General features: G+C 40.4%; 1 protein-coding gene and 1 long non-coding RNA gene across 3 annotated transcripts in view; both read right to left on the reverse strand.

The window, feature by feature from the left end:
• Nucleotides 1-2295, reverse strand: part of LOC121910610 (hedgehog interacting protein) — a 36292-nt gene extending 33997 nt beyond the window's left edge. Inside the window, exon 1 of one of the 2 annotated variants that reach the window (XM_042431861.1) lies at nt 2011-2295. In XM_042431861.1, coding sequence (XP_042287795.1) covers nt 2011-2280 — 270 coding nt within the window. In that variant the 5' untranslated portion in view covers nt 2281-2295. Of the gene's footprint in view, nt 1-1327; nt 1417-2010 lie in introns of those variants that run through there. The other variant, XM_042431865.1, reaches the window with a different exon arrangement.
• A 2411-nt stretch (nt 2296-4706) lies between these two features.
• Nucleotides 4707-6856, reverse strand: LOC121910657. The gene is made up of 2 exons (XR_006099700.1): nt 6710-6856; nt 4707-5323 (listed from the first exon to the last, which is right to left on the reverse strand). It is a non-coding gene; the product is annotated as an uncharacterized LOC121910657 (long non-coding RNA).
• Nucleotides 6857-19186: the final 12330 nt, after the last annotated feature.

Raw genomic sequence — 19186 nt, forward strand, 5'->3', positions numbered from 1 at the left:
AGCATTTGTGTGCTCTCAGCCATGCCCTGTGTCCATATGTTGCTGGGATGGGCTCCAATGTTGCCATCATCCAAACCAGAACAAGTGGACCTTTGTTTGTTGTCTTTTGCTGAATCTCAGTGAGTACGTTCCTCAAAAGCAGGGAGAAAACGGCAATGAGGCTCAGCTGTGGCACTCTTGCTGAGGAGACGCTTAAAGCAGGTCAAGAACTGAGTCATAATCAGAAACATGGAGCTATAAAAGCGTAAGAAAATAAAATTGTCATTAAACGTATTCCCAGGCTATTTCGGATGTTTACATTGCATTTTCCAAAGCTGGCTTCACACCAAGCCTGTCAATTCAATGTATAACTTCATGTGGGGGAGAACAGCTGTTACAGGATTACTTCTTTCTATGATAGCATCTGCATAATGGCTTTTGCCAGCGAAATTGCCGGAACAAACATATTAATACACAATGCCTACACTTTGAAAAGAATACTTGTCATTCAATTGCAAGAAATCTGTGACTATCTGCAAACCTCATATGGTCAGAGATAGAGAGAGAGGGGGAGAGCACTGATGTAGGCAACACTAAGCTTTAACAAAACACTTGTCCTCAGGGAATAGGTGTAAGTTGGTTGGCAGGGGGATATAGTGAAGGACACACACCCTCTCAAAGGCATTAACACTTGGACAGGGCTGATGACTGGGGGAGAGTGATGTTCTCCAGCTTCTCCCATTAGTGAAACCAACAAACACAATGGTGTTGTTGTTATTCTTTTGCCATAATCAGAAAGGGCTCCGTGTGTGGGCAGTGTAGTGGGGAGGAGGAGAAGTCGAGTTCGTCCTATTCAGTTTCCCCCCTCTTATTTGCATGACTTGAGCAAATTAAATGATGCAATATGGCTTTTTTGTCGCAACACAAAGTGAGATACCACCCAGCCACTGAATGATTCGAGGAGTGGTTTACATGAGAATGGCCCGGTGAGGATCCAACGGAATCCGCTACAAGTTTGGTGCATACAGTCGCTTTTTTCTTTGCCTTCTTTCTTCTTTGCCTTTATTTGCCCCCCTTCCCCACAGAAACTCAATAGCGGTTTAAAACCCTAACTACACTGACATTTTAACACTTAACGGTAAGTTACGTAAAAGCGCGATTTCGTGGAACTCTTCCCCTCAACGTTAAAATACGTTCGGCAGACAAATTGCTGTACGTTAACTCCCCAAAACTGCGGAGAGTGAATGGCTGTTAAACAGAAGAGTGTAAACAGTTCACTATCAGCTCCCAGCTGTGGTTAAAAGGTCGATGGTTGATAAAACAAAATAAGGTGCAACCGAGCTCCTACCTTTTCGGGTAAAACGGTACAACGGTTTAGCTAGCACCCTCTTCGCTGACAGCGTAGCTGGCTGTTGCGAGAAGTAACGTAAATCGGCGAGTGATTACCATGGTAACGCCGGAGCGCATTGGACACGCTGAATTTACAGTTGCACCCGATTGTGTGAAGCAAGACACCAAGAAAAATCATAATTTAACTGAGAAAACTGAAAATTTAATTCATTTCAGACCAGGTAAGCACAAAAAAGAAAAGAAACAGGTAGATCCTGACGGAAAAGAAAGACAGACCTTATAGCTACCGGCAAAATAAACTGTAATTAGAAGATTAGCGGCATTTTAACAGATTAAAGACATAAACAGACAGTTTCTTTTACAAAGGGGGGATATAGGTGATAATTAAAAAAAAACATATAGGCTAGGCTATGGTAAATCTCATACCACTACATGGACACGTTACGAGAACCCTCTAGAAGTATTAAAATAGCACATTTTCTCTTAAGCAGAATTAAATGTAGCCCAGGGCAATTTCTCCTGACCATCCCCAAATTCAGCTGTCGGCATTAAGAGGCAGAATGACAATACACGCGGGTTGTAAATGCGTCCCCCGAGGCGTTTTGGCAGTAAAAAACCCAGTCCTTTAATTTAAAGTATAAAAAAAAGAAAAGGCAACGTGGTGGATGGACATTAACCTACCCTGGCGTCCCTGCGGTGCAGGATCTGATAGGCGGCTCTCCTGGTGGGACAGCAGGACACACGAGGATACAACCTGTGGCAAACTTCTCCGCTGCTGCTGCCGTCAAGCAACACTTTTCTCTCCCTTTTCTTCAGCCGCTTGGGCAAGCTTCCGTCGTAACATCTTCTCCTCCTGGGGCTAATTTCTCCCCTCTCGCCGAATTTTGCGTCTCCACATTCCCACACGTTGACCGCGATGGCCAGGACGAGCACAAATTGCAAATGCTTCATTGTTAAAAAAAAAAAAAAATCTTAAAAAAATTAACCAAAATATATGAAAATACAATCTAAAAAAAAAAAAAAAAAAAAGACACAGGATTTGCTCCCTCTATTTCAAAAAAGTGGGGTAAACCTCCAATGTAATATATCTATTTTTGATTTGGGGGCTATATTTTTCCACCCAGAAGCCAATTACTTCAAGAAAATTACAAATATGCTGTTTGCAAAAGCAGGTGTCTTAAATTTGATTCACTTTTGTTGAGAAATATGTTTTAAAAATAAATTATTGTTGCTTCTGATCATACAATAAAACTCGGAAATAGAAAAAAATAAAATAAAAGCAAAAATAATAACACAATTTATCCTGATGAACACCAAAAGTCAAACCCCCAAAACACCATGAACTGCAAAAGAGCCGTGACGTTCCTTTCAGATGTAATTCCTTTTGAGCGCAGCAAGGCGGTTTGTGCATGCACGGAGTCAAAAAAAAAAAAAAAAAAAAAAAAAATACACACACACACACTCTCACACACACACACACACAGACGCACACACACACTCACACACAGGCCTATAAGAAATAAAAGTTCTCTCTCACTAAAGTCCTCAGAGCGCTCACATGTTTTCTCGTGCTCTTTCCTCCTTCTTTTTAACCAGCGCGCGAGAAGAGGAGCGAGCACGGTGACGTATGACTTCGCGGGTGCGCGCATGTGGCCAGCAGTCGCGTCCACGTCGAGGTAGACGTTTACCTGGAAGAGCGCAGCACCCGAGAGCGCAGACAAGTGGGAGTCTCCTTGTGGGGCTCAAACGACTGAAAAAAAGTTGAGAAAGTTATTACTCAAGTCTACTTCATTCTTAAATTTATGATGTAAACAAAATATAACATATTTTTTAATGGGAGCTGACAATGGATAAGGGAAACATGATACAGTAACCTTCACCTGAATTCAATAAATATAAGATTTAGTTGTGGTTGTCTTCCATATCTATTCCACTTCCATTACATCACTTTTTACTCCCCTACATATTTTGACAACTATAGTTACAATGCAGATTAACATTTCACATACAAATCATGTTGTAGGCTAATCTTATACGATATGATGCCTTTTATAGATTTACAGTATATAAAATAGTTAGAATAACTATACACAAAATCAAAATGCTTCTTACGCAACCATGCATTAATAACAATAATACCATTATGTAATAAAGGTGTTGCATATTGAGTATGTTTTAAGTACATTTTTTTGATAATACTTCTGTACTTTTAGGTAATATTTAAATGTAAGGCTATTACACTGTGGTAATATAAGTAAGGAATCTAAATACTTCCTACTCACTACATTTACATTCCTATATGTTTTTCTCTATTCTTAAATAGCTGAGCTTTTAAGAGAGGCAACAGAGATTTCCTCGAGACACCAAAATTATGAAAATGGGTAATATTATGTTACATCACAAAACTGTGTCATGGCTGTTTGACTTTGTTTCTAAATATTGTCTAAAAGGTTTATTCTGGTAGCCGCAGAATGAAGAATTAGATGTGGAAAATCTGCTACAACGTGAATCAATCACAATTACCCGATGCCCGGCAGCTTGTTGCCCTACAGTACACACTGTAAGGCATCTTAATTTGGCTAAAGTCTCCTGATAATACCGAACCAAATGTGGGACAAATCCTCCTTTCATTCCCTTCTTCAGAAAAATCACTCGATAGCGATCCGAAAGGGAATGTCCATCCATGGTAATTACTGGACAAACACCACCCCCCCCACCACCACCACCACCACCTTTTTAGATACTCAGAGAATCTGAAATCAGTCACATTAGCGGCACCTGTTCTTACTTGGGGGTCTCTAGCACTCACCAGAGCCCCAGCTCAGCTTATCTACAGGAATCTGGAGCGGGTGGAATCCAGGAGGGGTTGGTTTGATTGTGGGCAATTATGGAAATGACTGTGTGTGCTATGAAGCCGTGGCAGACCCTGCCAGATCTGACCCCCCACCCTCTACATTCTTTACGTTACCCAACTGGAGACATTTCAGGACCAAGTATAGCCAAAGTGCTACTGCAGTATTCTGGATGTAAAGGAGGGTAGGAACAGGACCATATGCAGAGAAGGAATCTGCCACCACCAACACAAGAGCTGCAAGCAGAGAGAAGGAATATAACTGCATTGTCGAACAGCGTGAAAACATGTGGGATGCAGCTGTGGAGCAGAGAAGAGTACATCTGCTGAGAGAGATAGACCATTAGAGAGAATCACAGTTCGACAGACCGCAGTTCTAAGCTGACACAGTCCTACTGAGGCACAGGCTCAGAGCAGACACACACACACACACATACATACACATGAAGAAATAAGTGAACAGCCATTTAAAGTGTCTTCTCTTGCAAAACTTGCTCTCTACATCATTAAAAACAAATTTAGTCTCTTGATTTCATAGTTTTATTACTATTACTGAATTATATTTTATGTGTAGAAGTGAATGCTGAAGCTTCCTTTCCTTTAATTTGGCTTGTAAGGATCCTGCTTGCAACTAATGCTGATATAAATGAAATATTAAGACGTAATAACAGGCATAATAATTCCCTGCATAGATATCACCTGCTTTGCCCTTTTATTTCTGCAGGGTCAGTGGGGAAATTCTCATGCACTCTGCGTCTGACCCTCTGAGAGGATATCCCAGAGGATGATGGTTAGGTTTGCGTGTGACCACATAAGGATCAACAACATGAGTCTGGAGCTCTGCGAGCTCTCATTGCCGCCTCCGCTGTTTCCCAGACTGAGGAGATGTTGAAAGTTTACTCTGTTCTTTCTGTCCATTCTGTTTTTTTGCATTGTTTGCCTCATAACTCAGTATCGTAATCATGAGCATACACAACAGGACTGATGACAGAACTCCATTTGTGCTTTTCAGTTTTTCCATTCCAAGCAGGCGAAACCACTACCTCACACCTCACAGTTCATAAGTCCACCTAAAGTTGTCTCCGACTGTTGTTAGAGGTGGCCAACACTTAGCTGTGGGTCCAGCAGGGTTCATCTGTAGAGCTGCAAGAAAAGTATAACTTTTATATAACTCAGTAATAATCAATGAAAAGAACAGAATGTCTTTTTCCAAATAGCTGTAAACATTAGAATCAGTCTGTTTTCTACTATTGTGATTTTGCTGTGATTATTAAATATGTTTGAATTAGAAATTCGATCTTTGATTTTGTTCAAGTGAAGGGCTGTTCAGCCATGCTAGCGGCATGACTCTATGCATCGCAATGTTGGTCTGTTGAACCACTTTGGTCCAGATTGAAATATCTCAACAATTACTGGATGGATTGCAAAGAAATTTAGTACTAATGACTTCCCTGACTTTTCTACTAGCGCCACCATGAGGTTCACATTTGTAGCATTGAGTGAAATTCCTCAACAACTATTGGATGGATTGCAATGAAACTTCGTACATACATTCATGCCTCCCTCAGAGTTAACTGTAATCACTTTGGTGGTCCCCTGACTTTTCATCTTGCTCTATCATTAGGTCAGAATTTCAATATGTCCAATACTTTGGTTACCTTGGGAGGCAGCTGGATTCACGAGATCAAAACATTATGAGATCATGTGACAATCCATCTTGTCAGGCTTCAGTTTATGCGTTTTTGTCCAAAGCACCGGTGGTTCGGACCAATCAGTGTCCTATGAGGATTCTCGTGTGATCTCGTTATCCCGCGAATCCAGCTGCCTCGCAAGGTAAGACGGTGGTAGACAGATGGTTCAACCAATCACCTGCCAAGTATCTTTTGAAGTTGCCTGCCCTTTTCAGTTTCCAAGGACAACTTCTTAGATGGCTCTGTGTAACAAAACATCTGGCGCGTCTGGAGCAAATACCTGAAAACTAATTACGTTTCTATCAGACTCAGGTGTACTAAGGGATTTGTGCTAATTAGCAAGTGTTAGCATGATATCCCTCTAAACAAATATGTTGAATATGGTAAATATTATACCTGCTTAATAACAGCATGTTAGCATTGTCATTGTGCACACTGTTAGCATGCTGCCTCATATAGCCTCCCAGACCCGTTAGCGTGGCTGTAGACTCTTAGTCTTGTTAAGAGTTTGACACTAACATTTTGTAAACCTGCATAGGAAAGGATCAAAAAGGTGTTATCTGATAGTACTACAGTATGACTGCAGTATATTCCACTCTACTATACAATTGTAACAGATACAATGCATACACTATGTATGCATGCAATGTAGCATTGCTGGATCAAAGCCAGATCAAGTCCAAATTCTTCTAACACTCCACTTCTGCAGTGCTAAACTCACATTACATTATACCATTTTTCTCAACTCCACCACTAACATGAAATCATTAACGTCAGCCCACTGCTAACAGCCATTCAACCATGAGTGTACTTTTCTTTCATGGCATCCATCCCTCACCTTGAAGCACACAGCAGCATTGTGTTACTCTCACACCTTCTTTAATGGCTCAGCTTTGGCAATCATACGCCCCAAGGCATACAGAGCTCGGAAAGTGTTCACAATGTCATTAATAGTCCTGACAACAGCTTAATGAGCCTCTGCCATCTGTTTATGAAATCTGCAGGGAAAAGCAAGAGAGAAACAAGAAAATCAGATCCAGTAGCGATTTCCAGCTGTGTGAGCGCGCCTGATTTCCACTTGAACAGATCTAAACACATGAGGACATTTTAAGTGTAGTGACTTACGCAGCGTCATCTACAGTGAGTCAGTGACAGAGCCTGGGCTGTCTGCCCGGTATCAACAGCCTCTAAATCACTGGCTTCAACCATCGGACCACACTACCTCACCTTTAGCTTCCTCGCCCCTCCTTCCTCTGTACCACCCTGGAGTGTCCTTAGGCCTTGTTTGGATACACATGGCATGAGTAACCGAAGCCACCCAGGGCTCCCTGGCGCGGTGGCACGAGACACATACCGGGTTGCACAAGTTGAGAAGACGAAGTTTTCTGTAACTGTTTACATGATACTCAATGCCTGATGCATACAAATACACACCACTACAATTACATAGCTCCAGGGAGATAAATACAGCAGCACAGACTTGCACTGCTCCTTACAGGAAATGTAGGAAACTGATCAGTCATTTGCTTCACAGAGATGCCTGCCCAGATGTTTCGGACTCAGCGAGCATAGAGGTGGTCATTCTACCTTTCAAGGGGTCTCAAATCTCTCACTTCACTTTGATCATGCTTTTTTTTTTCTAATCTTGAAGCAGAGAGACGACAAGGATTGAAGTGACCATAGTTAGGTCCTGTTAGTACTTGGCTAATTGCATCTGTAGTCTGCTTTGAAAGGGACTATTTCCATGTCCTCCCTGTTTCAGTTTCTTTGGTCCTCTCTGAACCCTATAATAGAGAATAGCACAATCCCCCAAAGGCAAGTAAGAGGTTAATGTGCAGATTGATGACTCTTTGTGGTCAGTTGTTTGTAAATGTTTCCATCAGGGTTAAACAGATCCCAAAGTAGTACCATGTTAGGCACCATACATATGTGTGCAAATTGCAGATTCATTACAGTCGAGAATCACTGAGCTGCAAATGAATTTGGTGGGATGGGATGGGGGCAGCGGGCGGGTGGTGGTAAGTGTAGTCTGGTGTGGGCAGCAATGATGGTGGTCCCTGACTCTCGATGCTCTCCCTTCTTTCCCTCCCTTTACTCCCTCATTCCCAGTACCCCGCCGTCCTCATCCCATCTGTTCCTGCTTGGCCTCTCAGGCTCTCCATCAGGTAGGCCCAAGCTATTGAGTGCTCCTCGCGTCTCATGGCATCTGAATAAGCCAGGCAGAGGAGTGTGTGTGTGTGTGTGTGTGTGCGCGCACGCACATGTGCACCTGCAAGACTATGTTGTTTTTTTTAAATGCACTGTCTAAAACGTATGATAAATGAGGGCCACACAGTGTCATTAGCTGGGTATCAGTTTTACTTTTTTGTGTTTACATTGTCTTGATCCACTTGCCTTTGGGCAGATCAGATGAAGTCAAGTTGAAAAATATTTAGCGTTAAAAGTGTGTGCTGTACCCATGTTATTCTTTCAAATACAGAAAGGTAAGAAGATCATGTGATTTCAAAAACATGCCATTTTAATGCAGTTTTCCCTTTTTTAGATTTGCTTGTTACAACATTATTTTGTAAATGTTTATAATCTAAGCAGTGTCACTCCCTTTCTAAACAATTTGTGCCTTTATTAAGGGCCACACCAGCAAGTTTATGCTCCAAATTCTTGTCGGCTTGGTGAATATGGAAGGCATCAATTCTCACTCTTAATTTGAACATACCATTTGAGGAGACTTGCCTGCAGTGTTGCTTTACTGCCAAATACTGTATATTGAACTTTTATCATTCAAACAAAAAGGCTAGCACACACGCCGGACAGATTAGTCAATTCCACCCTTATTTATATTAAGCAAATGGAAAGTATTTTACTTCCATTATTTGGAAAAGTAGTGCTGGTGGTCCTCAGCATGAGTATGTAGGGGTGATAGTGCAGCGCTGTACAACTTCTCTCAAAAATGGACATTATATGGTTTTCCCAGGGCTTGTGGTCAATTGTGCAATCCCAGTTTACACAGTCTCTTTGCGTTGAGATCGTTTTACAACAGAAAAGGAAAGAGGCGAATGGAACAGATGCTCCCGTGAAGGTACTTAGGTGTGGTGTGGAATCAGTTTGAGATTTTTCCCTTTCATCCTCCTGTACAAAGGTCACTTTTTGGGAACCCACTGTGTTTTATTGTCCCAAGGAATTGTTTTGAGGTCTCATTTCAGAGTAATATTTCCCCGTCTGGCCCTTGTTCTTTTATATCAAAAAGCCGAAGTGAAAACTTCCCCTTTGTCTGGGATCTGATTACCAACCATGAGTCATTTTTATAATGTGCCAGCCTCTCCTGTCAGGATGTTTTTGTTCTAATCCCTTTCAGTTAGTCCAAGGTACGTCTGCTAGAAAACACTGCCCAGTTATTACAGTATACATTTTCATATTGCCTCCCTAAATGTAATTCAAACTGTGGTTCCCTTTGTGCTTTTGGTTCATACTAGCCGTGGAAGGTATTTGGTGGTAGCTTTGATGCAACAGCCTAAAAATTATAATAAACCAGATTTGCTACTGCTTTGGTTGGTCTCACTTGCTCTAAACTCAGTGTGACATCAACATGTTTCATTATTTATGTCCAGGTGCATTTCCACCTTGCCTCTATTATTATTCTTTATGTATCACCTAACATTTTAATAGCTACAAAGTCTCAGAATTGGTCATGCACAACTGGGTGTTAGTCAGATGTGTTTTGGCTCCTCGCAGCCTTAAGGTTCTCATTAGCAGCGGAGTGAGTGTTGTGTCAGAAGGTGGTCTCCATGTTGGCTCCACTGACTGCAGGTTTGAGTCAGTCACAAAATTTACATGCAAACAGGTTACTGAGAGAATTAAGGGTGAAGAAAGAAGTCAGAGAATGAGTTTCAATACACTGAAATAACATATAGTCTGTGTTTATATGCAACTAATCAGTAATCCGATTTCTCTCCTAAGTACCTTCCTTACCATTCTGTACCCAAACGTGGCATACATTCATCAGCTATTGTATCAGTTTGACAACTTTTTTTCTTTTCTTAAGTGCACACATTGGGAGCCATTTGGGGTTCAGTGATCAATCTACACCTGATCTATAGCTCTGCTTTTTTGTGCAAGTGTGTCTAAGTTTTACAAATAGTTTACAGGTCAGCTGTGGAAACAGACTTGTTCAGACTAATTAAATATCCATTTTAGTTTTAGTTGGATTTTGGATTTAATTATTTTGGATGCAAGGATGCACCACAACAAATAACGACGGCCACATTGCTGCCACAGCAATATTATCCTTGAAATCTTCATCATACACATGCACTCACATAAAATACATATTAGAAACCCAATTAAGTGACCAAAAAAAAAAAAAAAAAAAAAGTCTGGTTTCTCAAGTGAAATCTAGGTATTTTTTTCTCTTAATTTTTTCTCTTTTGTTTCTCTAAGTTTTCTCTAAACCTAATAAAGTAATAATAAGTAATAAAAAAATCTTAATAACTTAAAAAAATCAAGTTAATGCAGATATGTCACCATAATCCAGTTGCCAAAGTGCATGTAAATGCACTGAGTGTGATTGAGCAGTTGCGTCCCAGGCCTCAGACCTCTCTCAGCAGGGTTCATCTCAGACGATGGGGTCACTGCCCTGTCTGCCACTGTATGTCCCCCTCCCATTCCTCAAACACTCCGTCATATTGACACTTGGACGGACAGGCTACATCACATAAACCTGCAGATGTCCTCCATACATGTTCGTAGACCCATTCGCACAATAACACACAACATGCAAACAGTTGCAGGCCTATTACCACTACACACTCGAGAACATAAACACTGCTTCATTATCTTCATACTCCCCTCGCAGCCATTTAAAGCAGACAACAACTTAAGGAGAGTCAGTGACCATAAACACAGGCTACATGTTTGTACTTTCTTGTGGGAAAGATCATTTTGTAAATAATTTAAGAAACAAAGGATAAATCAGAACAGCGCAAAACCCAAGTTTATCTTCGCCTAATTGCAAAGACACAGAACAGAACTTTTTTGGGTGCAATCCCCACTGTGCTACATTCCAGATGCTGATAGCAGTATTGGACCACCAAGGACTTTAAGTATACTTACATGACTTGAGATGTACAAAGGCTCTGATAAAATGTTTCCCTCTGCTGCGTATCCATCCTCTCCATGTCAGAGAAGCACTGTTTTGTCTGCAAAGTGGCGTCTTTTATTTAGCAAGTCTATAAGCAGAAGTTTAGATTCTGTGCGTGTCCCTGGCCTGAAAGACTACAGACTATAACCAAAATTAAAAACAAAAAACAAAAACAAAACTTAATGTATGAGTGTCCCTGTTACTCTGAATAATCCACAGAGCACACTGCTAGTAGTTAGTAGTTTTATAGGGATTTCTTCAGTAGAAAGTAGCTGCAATGAATTTCTGGAAAGATACACTACTGTTGAATGTTTTATATATATTCTATTTTGAAAACAGAAGTAAAAAAGCGTGATAAAATTAATATTCGCAACATGTATAAACACACATTCACACACGACAAAATGGCAAACAACATGTATACTGTGTCAAACTTTCAGTTTATACTCCCTGTGACCAGATGGGCAAATAATTGGGTAGATTTAGTATTCATAAACTTTTGTATGATCAAAACTATTTCAGGCATCCACCTTTGAAAACATGGGTGTGTGGAGCATTTTCCAGTCCATTAAAATGAGTCTCTTGGCTGTGATCAATTGGAGCATCAGAGATTCTTGTATGGCTGCAGGCAGATGCAATGTAGGAGGTTTAGGCTTAATGTCTTTCCTATAAGTCTTATTGGTGTACCAGGCAAAAATGTCCCACCAGTATCCTGCCAGTGTGTGACAGAACCAGACTGAATGTGATAGATTGCTTTCTGCAAATATTTAATTTTTTAAAATAAAAACATTCATGAGCATCACGGACAAAATTCCATTCACCTTCACTGAACTGGGGTGGATGTAAAAATCTCAGCTAATTATATCTCAAAACCTCGACAAATAGAACCAAAACTATCTGCAAGGCTTGATACCACTAGTGGTAAAGAAGAAAATATGTTTTTTGTAATATGGGTAAACCTACCCTTTCATATAGGGGCCTGTTTTTAGTACAAATGCTGACATAATTGCGAACAGCAAGGTTGTTAGCTGAATAGTGGCCTGTATGAGCAGGTGTTTGACGTTGATGCTCATAGATGTACAGTCTGGTAATACATTGTAAAATGCTGAGGTTTTATTCAGCCTTTGGCAGAGGAATATAAAGAAGGAAATGGGGTGGTTTGCCAACACTAGGCCGCAACTGGAATCAGTATTCCTTTGACACAATGTCTTTGATTAGTAAGGTTGTTATGATTTTACAGGCCAAGACATAGAAGCCATATGGCATGTTTTTTATTAAGATGCTAAATGAACTGAACCTTTATGTTCTTGTGGTATATTCGGCCCACCAGAAGAGCTCAGTGAATTCTGATATCCAGGGGAGAGTTGACCGAACTAGACAATGCTAGTGAGATAAACCAGCGCTCAAATAATAATCTCAATAGAGATTTAAAAACCAAGAGGAGGAGAGATTGATAATAAATCATTTGTACACCACAGTGCAACATTCAGATGCATTTCAACACTTGTCTTTCCATGGGAAAGTGAATTTTTTCCTACCAGTCTTTCACAACCTGTGGCTTGCATACAGTTTCAAGGAGAAGGAAACTGCCAAGTATCACTGCGTACTCCAAATATTTGTGTGGTCAACTGGACAGTGCTGTTGCGGTTGGATCCCATCAGTGATGTTAAAACACTCTTGAACTCGCTTCAGGTTTTACACTGTGCTGTTCAAGTGTTCCGCATTTGTTTTGTTAGACAATGAATAAAATTTGGCAGTTATTGAAAGGAGGAGATGTCATTCTGTAGTCCTGTCCTAACTGAGCACTGAGCAGCAGGAACATTTGCAACACTGCTTTGCTTAACACTCGAACGGGCAAGTGTCATTGCTTCATAGATAGAAATGCCAATAATACTGTACATCTATAAGGTCTGATCAGGCTGTAATCAATCTAAATGACTTAGCAATTACTTTGATTCATACTGAGATTTTAAATTGTTAGAAGTCACTTTTAAGTTAGTAGCCTGTATTGGAAAAAATAAGTTTCAGCATACATTTCAGGACGCATCAATCATCCATCAACCTCATTGACAAATGAGTCCTTTCTTTCTCGATTGCATCATTTACTTATCTACATAATCTTTTCTCTATTGTCATCTTATTTATCCCTGTTGTGAAATTTGGACTTTAGTACTTGTGTCAATCAAAGGTCTCCATGACTAAAAGAGAGAATAGGGCTACCCTACAGGTTTATGGCGGAAGGGATTTTTTTCTATGGATGCGTTTGCAATATTGGTGTCTGATAGAGGTGAATAAAGGTCAGTGTCTCAAGTTTAAAGGGCTGAAATTAAAAATGGAGTACATAGGTTTTTAATAAATCTAAAGACCCCATCTCCTGTGTCCCTTGAAATAATTGAACACTTTATTTCCAGCCTCTCTAATAGCCATTAGTAGAAGACATTTATTACTTCACAGACTTTAAAGTTTTTGGGGGGTTTTTTGCCTCAGAATCCAGACCATATCCCAATGCAGAAAGAAGCAGGTAAGATCTGTAGTGATTAGGATTATATAAATACACCATATTATTAGGATTATGATAAAGCAGCATCAATCCACTTTTGTTGACTACTTTTTTTGGCAGTGGAAAAGCTAAACACACCACTTTTTGTTTGACCATCTCATGAATGTATGTCCAATATTCATATTTTATTATTACCTCTGTTTTGGTCTCCACCAACTCTTGAGGGATCTTTAGCTGCTAAATGTTCCCTCTGCCATCTGGTGCTGTGCAGGTAGTGTACAATTGATTTTTAATGCATTTTTTGCTGGCAAAATCTGCTTCAAAAACATTGTGGGAAGTGACAGGAAACACTGATATTGAATCAAAACAGTAAAGTTGAGGGATAAAATGATGATATGAAAGATGCTTAAAAACTCCATAGATCCAAGGAGGACTGAAAATTTGGGTGATAATTCTCTGAAGGTTCATAAAATGAGCACATATTGAATTGTCTCATTGTTATAATAATAAGAGTTATTAGTGCAGCTTTAAATTCAATTCAATTTATTTATATGGCACCAAATTATAACAAGAGTTATCTCAGGGCACTTTTCATCAAGACGATACTCTTTAATTTACAGAGACCCAACAATTCTCCCATGAGCAAGTACTTGGCAACAGCACCACAACCCTTTGGAGGTTTTGTTGTGTGTCCTTAAGGCCTAACAAACGTATTGTATGTAATATACATCACATTTTTATATGTTTTGAAATTGTTTATGTTGGCTTGCTGTCTTCTTTTTCTCCTCTTCTCTCTTTTACTGCCCTTTGTATTTTTTAGAAATTGGTATTACCTCGTTACCTGTGTACTTGTGTCATATGCATCTTCATGAACATTGTGGTAAAACCTCAGACACAAACAATTTGGGGACCTGCACATCATAACATTGCTCTACACTGCTAGTAGTGGTTAAAAAGGCAATAAGGAACCATTTGTAAGGGATCATCAATCAGGTAATCCCTTATTTAATTGAAATCCACCCCCCAGTTTGCAAATGTGCCATATCAAACAGCTTTTCCCTTTCTTTTGCATCAGATTTGCATCAGATGTAGCAGATGTTTGTTGTTTTTCCTTACCAGATCACAGTCTGTCACAAAGCCCCAAAAGCCCCAAAACATTTTATTTGGTCTCACTTCAAATCTTGTGTTCTACCACAAACAGTACAGCATTATCTCTGGTGACCAAAATAGTATTTGACAGTTTGGGCATCCACAGTCACAGTATACAAATCTCATTGTTCTAATAGAGCTCAGTTACTGAAAGCTCAGTGTTGATTCATCACTGCTGTAGACCTCCGGTGTAGACAGAAATGTAACTTGAGAGTGCAACACAAACTTGAACATTTAAAAAATGGGGAAAGGAAATCACTGCATTTATTGGAAGTGGTGTAGTCTCCAAGATCAACAGGGAAGTGCTGGGCATCCTTAAATCACAGTGCCTGCAGCCTCATTAGCAACCAGCAGAAGAGAGGAAGCCATATTTTAGCAAATGCTTGCATACCAAAGTGTGACAACTTCACCGCTGGCCAAACAGAGGGGTGTCATGTGTTTGTACCTGTCTTTGTTGAATGCTTTGCAACCAGCAGTTTAGTCATTTATGACTGTTGTAGAGCCTCATGACTAAATTATTTTCCATCACAACATCCAGTCTAATGGATCTCCCTTAAGCTTTAAACTGGTAATGCATTGCAAAACATCTTAGATATTTAAATCAGTTGTAAGCTTGTTCGTAACATCACTGTCAGCAAAATATCAAATCTATCTCTGCTTTTATGCTGTGATTTTTGCAAAGTTATGTTTAAACAGAGATAGATGTGCTGCAGCTGTGATGTTTGTGAAATTATAAATAATTTCATAGATGTGATTCCTTTCTTCTGACCATTTTGCCCAGTTTAGTTGCAAAATTCAATACTGCATTGATGTTCTGGATTTACTTTGCATTTCTGAGTTGATTATCCTGGAAGTATTTTGTGCATACAACATATTTAATGTCAAATTGTAGAATATTTTGCATTTGCAGTACCTGCGGCTGGTGAGAGCAGAAACAGACTGAACGCAGCCTTTAGATGTTACTTATAGCATTGACTTTACAGCTTTAAATATACTGTAATATTTTCTTGTACTGTGGTGTCAGGATGATAGTCTGAACACAGTCGGTACAAATTGACATTCCACGTTAACAAAATATCTCACAGTGCCTTAAAGCCAAATACTATATTGACACATGGATACATAAAGGAGGCAGTGCAGTACACAGATTATGCCAATGATAATTGTTTAGCAGGTTGTTTGGACTGGCTGTGTGTCACAGTGTGGAGTCCTGGCTAAATATTTACTGGGTGGTGATGTTGGGGGGGTTAGAAGGCATACTTGGCCGAGCTTGTGTCTCTGGTTCGGGAGCAAGGAGACGGAGGGGGGTAGGATGGTGAAGTCATCGCCACCGACTGATGTCGTTAGCGAGCCAGTGACGTTCACTCCTGACCCTTTTACCATTTAGGGGGCCCTGGACTGATATGAGTGTTATTGACCCAGAGGCCATGCGTGGCATGTTTGGGGTCTGCAGAATATATCCCAAGCTTTAACCTATACAACAGAGCCAATTATAGCTGCGAAAGGCCAAACAATACAATCCATCAGTCAGGTTTCTTGGGTAAACAGGAATGGGCGGCCCATGTCGGGGTGTAAACTCCAAATCCCAGAGAAGCTAAGGGTCAGTGGAGCTGTTTGATTGTCTAATTGGGGGTTGGACTCTGTGTTGAGTGTGTGTGTCTGAGAAAAAGAGAGAATGAGAGATAAAAAGAGAGAGTACGGCAGACTGTGCATGTGTTTGTGTGTACGTACGTATGTGTGTGTGTGAGTGTGTGTGTGTGTCTGTGTCTGTGTGTGTGTGTGTGCATCACTGCTCAAACACTACGGGTCTAGAGGCACCGAGACACCTAATGAATGTGTGTTTGTTCTTCAGACCCCACACACCTCTGTTTATTTGAACATGGGATAGTGTTCCTGAGCTGTTTTATCCTCCCTGTGTTTGCCACTTAACACGTGCACCGCAGGATTGGCCTGTGCAGCAGTGTGCACCAGAAAAGAGGAAAATATCAGTCATCCTGACAATAATGATAGACAAACAAACTTTATCTTGTAGTTTGTGGACACAGTGTTCCTCTTCATTATTGTTCAGTCTTCATTATGAGGCAGGGTGATAATCCAAACAGCTCCAGTGTAGACGGTGCCAAAGGCAATGGGCCAACGGAAGATTGGCGGTCGGTTTAGTGTCAATGATGTGGTGATGTGGGTCAGGGATAGCAGCAGCAGCGGTCATTGCACAGTGGCTAAGAGCCCAGCCAGACCACCGGGGAGGAGGCCTTCACCTCTTTCCTCAGCCATCAATCACTCACATACACATAAGCAAAGATAGATACAAGCAAACACAACCAGACGCTCATCCCTGCACCTCGCCATTACTATACTGTATGTATAATTTACACTTACTTTCAGCCAGAATTACCTACAATGAAAAGATGTTGTAATTTACAGTATGTTGTATATTATTCATGCCAGGTTTTCTGTTCCCAAGCATTGATTGATGCAGCATGTGTTATTATTAAATGACCAATGTGTATTTTAGTAAAATGTTCTCTCTATTTTGTTTAAGAGTCTTAGTGGCTCAGTCACTCAAGATTTTTCCCGGAATGAACCCTAAAGTCCAGGGTATGTTTTAAAAAGAACTGGTTTGTACAACGTGTCGTCAGACCACATCTGAAGGCAAAAGTGTTGTTCTGAACAGCCAGGTTGAAAAGCCTGCCATCGCAGAGAGGGTGAGATGGAATAATCATTAAAATAGGGATAACAACTCACAGTTTCAGACAGTTTCTGCTCAAAGGCATTCATGGAGTTGCACTCATTTCTTCACATGAAAATAGATAGAAGTAATTGTGTGAGGAATGAAAAACTTTTGGACTTCTGCACACCTGGTCTATCACTTTAAGAAGATTGTCAGATTGTTTCAGAAAGTTGCAAAAATTGTCGGATGTCAGTCTCAGAAGCAACATCTGACAAGCACTTCAGTTGAGGCATACTGATGCCTTAAACACTGAAAGTCAAACAAGGCCTTAATAATGACTGACCTTCAGCTTTACACTCACAGATAAGGAGCCATATCTACTCTACTAAGGAACGTGGCAAAACTAAATCTTGGGTAGCATTATGAAAACAGTTTTCATGGGCAAAGAAGATTCTATGAACAAACAATGTTACCTAACACAGACAAATGAGTATCAAATGCACATTCAGTTTGAAAAGAAAGTGACCAAAAGGATCAATCCATTTCTAAAATTATCCATATGCTTGTCTATGTGCTTAAGTTCATCACATGCTGATCAGAGCAGACAGTTTATGAGAGTAAATACGTATCATTTTGGTCAGAATGGCTGGTTGGTTGTTTTTTCTGGTTTATGAAAATGATCTAACACATTTACGAAATACAACATAGCAGACCGCAGGGCGAGTACAAGAAAGTCCTGGACTTATTTCATCATTGTCCCTGGTGTTTCATCTTTCCAGAAGGATTCCCTCTGCGCAAAACCTGCTCAGCATTATGTCAGTAATGGCAAAGTGTCTCTTTGACCTTTCAAACCTCAATGTGTCTTCTGTGGAGGCCTGCTACTCATCTGCTGTTAGCTGTTTCATGCTGCTATCACAACTGACAGTTATGAATGTTTATGATTATCTGCATGAAATTTACCCTGAAAGTGGTGATGAGAGGGGTGTCTGGAGGTGATAAAGAATTTGTGAAAGTTATACAATATTTACAGCATGGTGTCTTGCATCATGATTAATGATTAATTTGAGTTTTATGATGAAATTAAAATAGTTTTTCTTAATTCATGATAATCGCAGCGGCCAATACATACAAAGTCTTAATCGACTTCAGACACACACACATATGAATATGCATGTAATACCACACACTCACTCACACACACACACACACACACACACACACACACACAGAGGCTGCCCTGATGTAGCACCTCTTTAATTCACACCAGCACTTGCTATTCTTCGCTGGTGGTGTGATAGTATTCGCTGAGAGTCGTTCCTCCTGAGTCTTTCAGTTGTCTGAAACACTCTACTTCAGCGCAAGGCCTTATTGCCCACCCAAAGAGGTTATAGGGATTCTCGACTGCCCTCTCTCTCCCTAAGTGGGTGGTCCTCTGGGGTATGGCTGAGGCACAGGTGGAGCATTGTAGGGGTGCTCACAAAAATAACCCCCCTCACTTCTCACCAACAACCCCTCTCCCCACCCGTTTTTGCCACGCCTGCTCCACGGAAAGGTGGACTAAATTTTGCAGAACCCTCCATTAGACCGTTACGGCACTAAACACTGAAGGTGAAATGTTGACATACACAAACCTGTGAGTTGGCCATGCTGGAAAAAGCTGAACAAATTAAACACTCTATACAATACAGCATTCTCTGTCCCCCCTCAGCAAATGAGAAACCATTTAATTTCAACTTATTCAATGGTTTTGAATGTGCCATAATGATACAGTGCTTGTAAAATGTAATTCCTAATAAAAGTTTTTACCACAAAGACCATGTGCAACAAACTTGTGTTATGTCAAAAAAAAAAAAAAGAAAGA

Source organism: Thunnus maccoyii, chromosome 2 (assembly GCF_910596095.1).
Source record: "Thunnus maccoyii chromosome 2, fThuMac1.1, whole genome shotgun sequence".
Lineage (NCBI taxonomy): Eukaryota > Metazoa > Chordata > Actinopteri > Scombriformes > Scombridae > Thunnus > Thunnus maccoyii.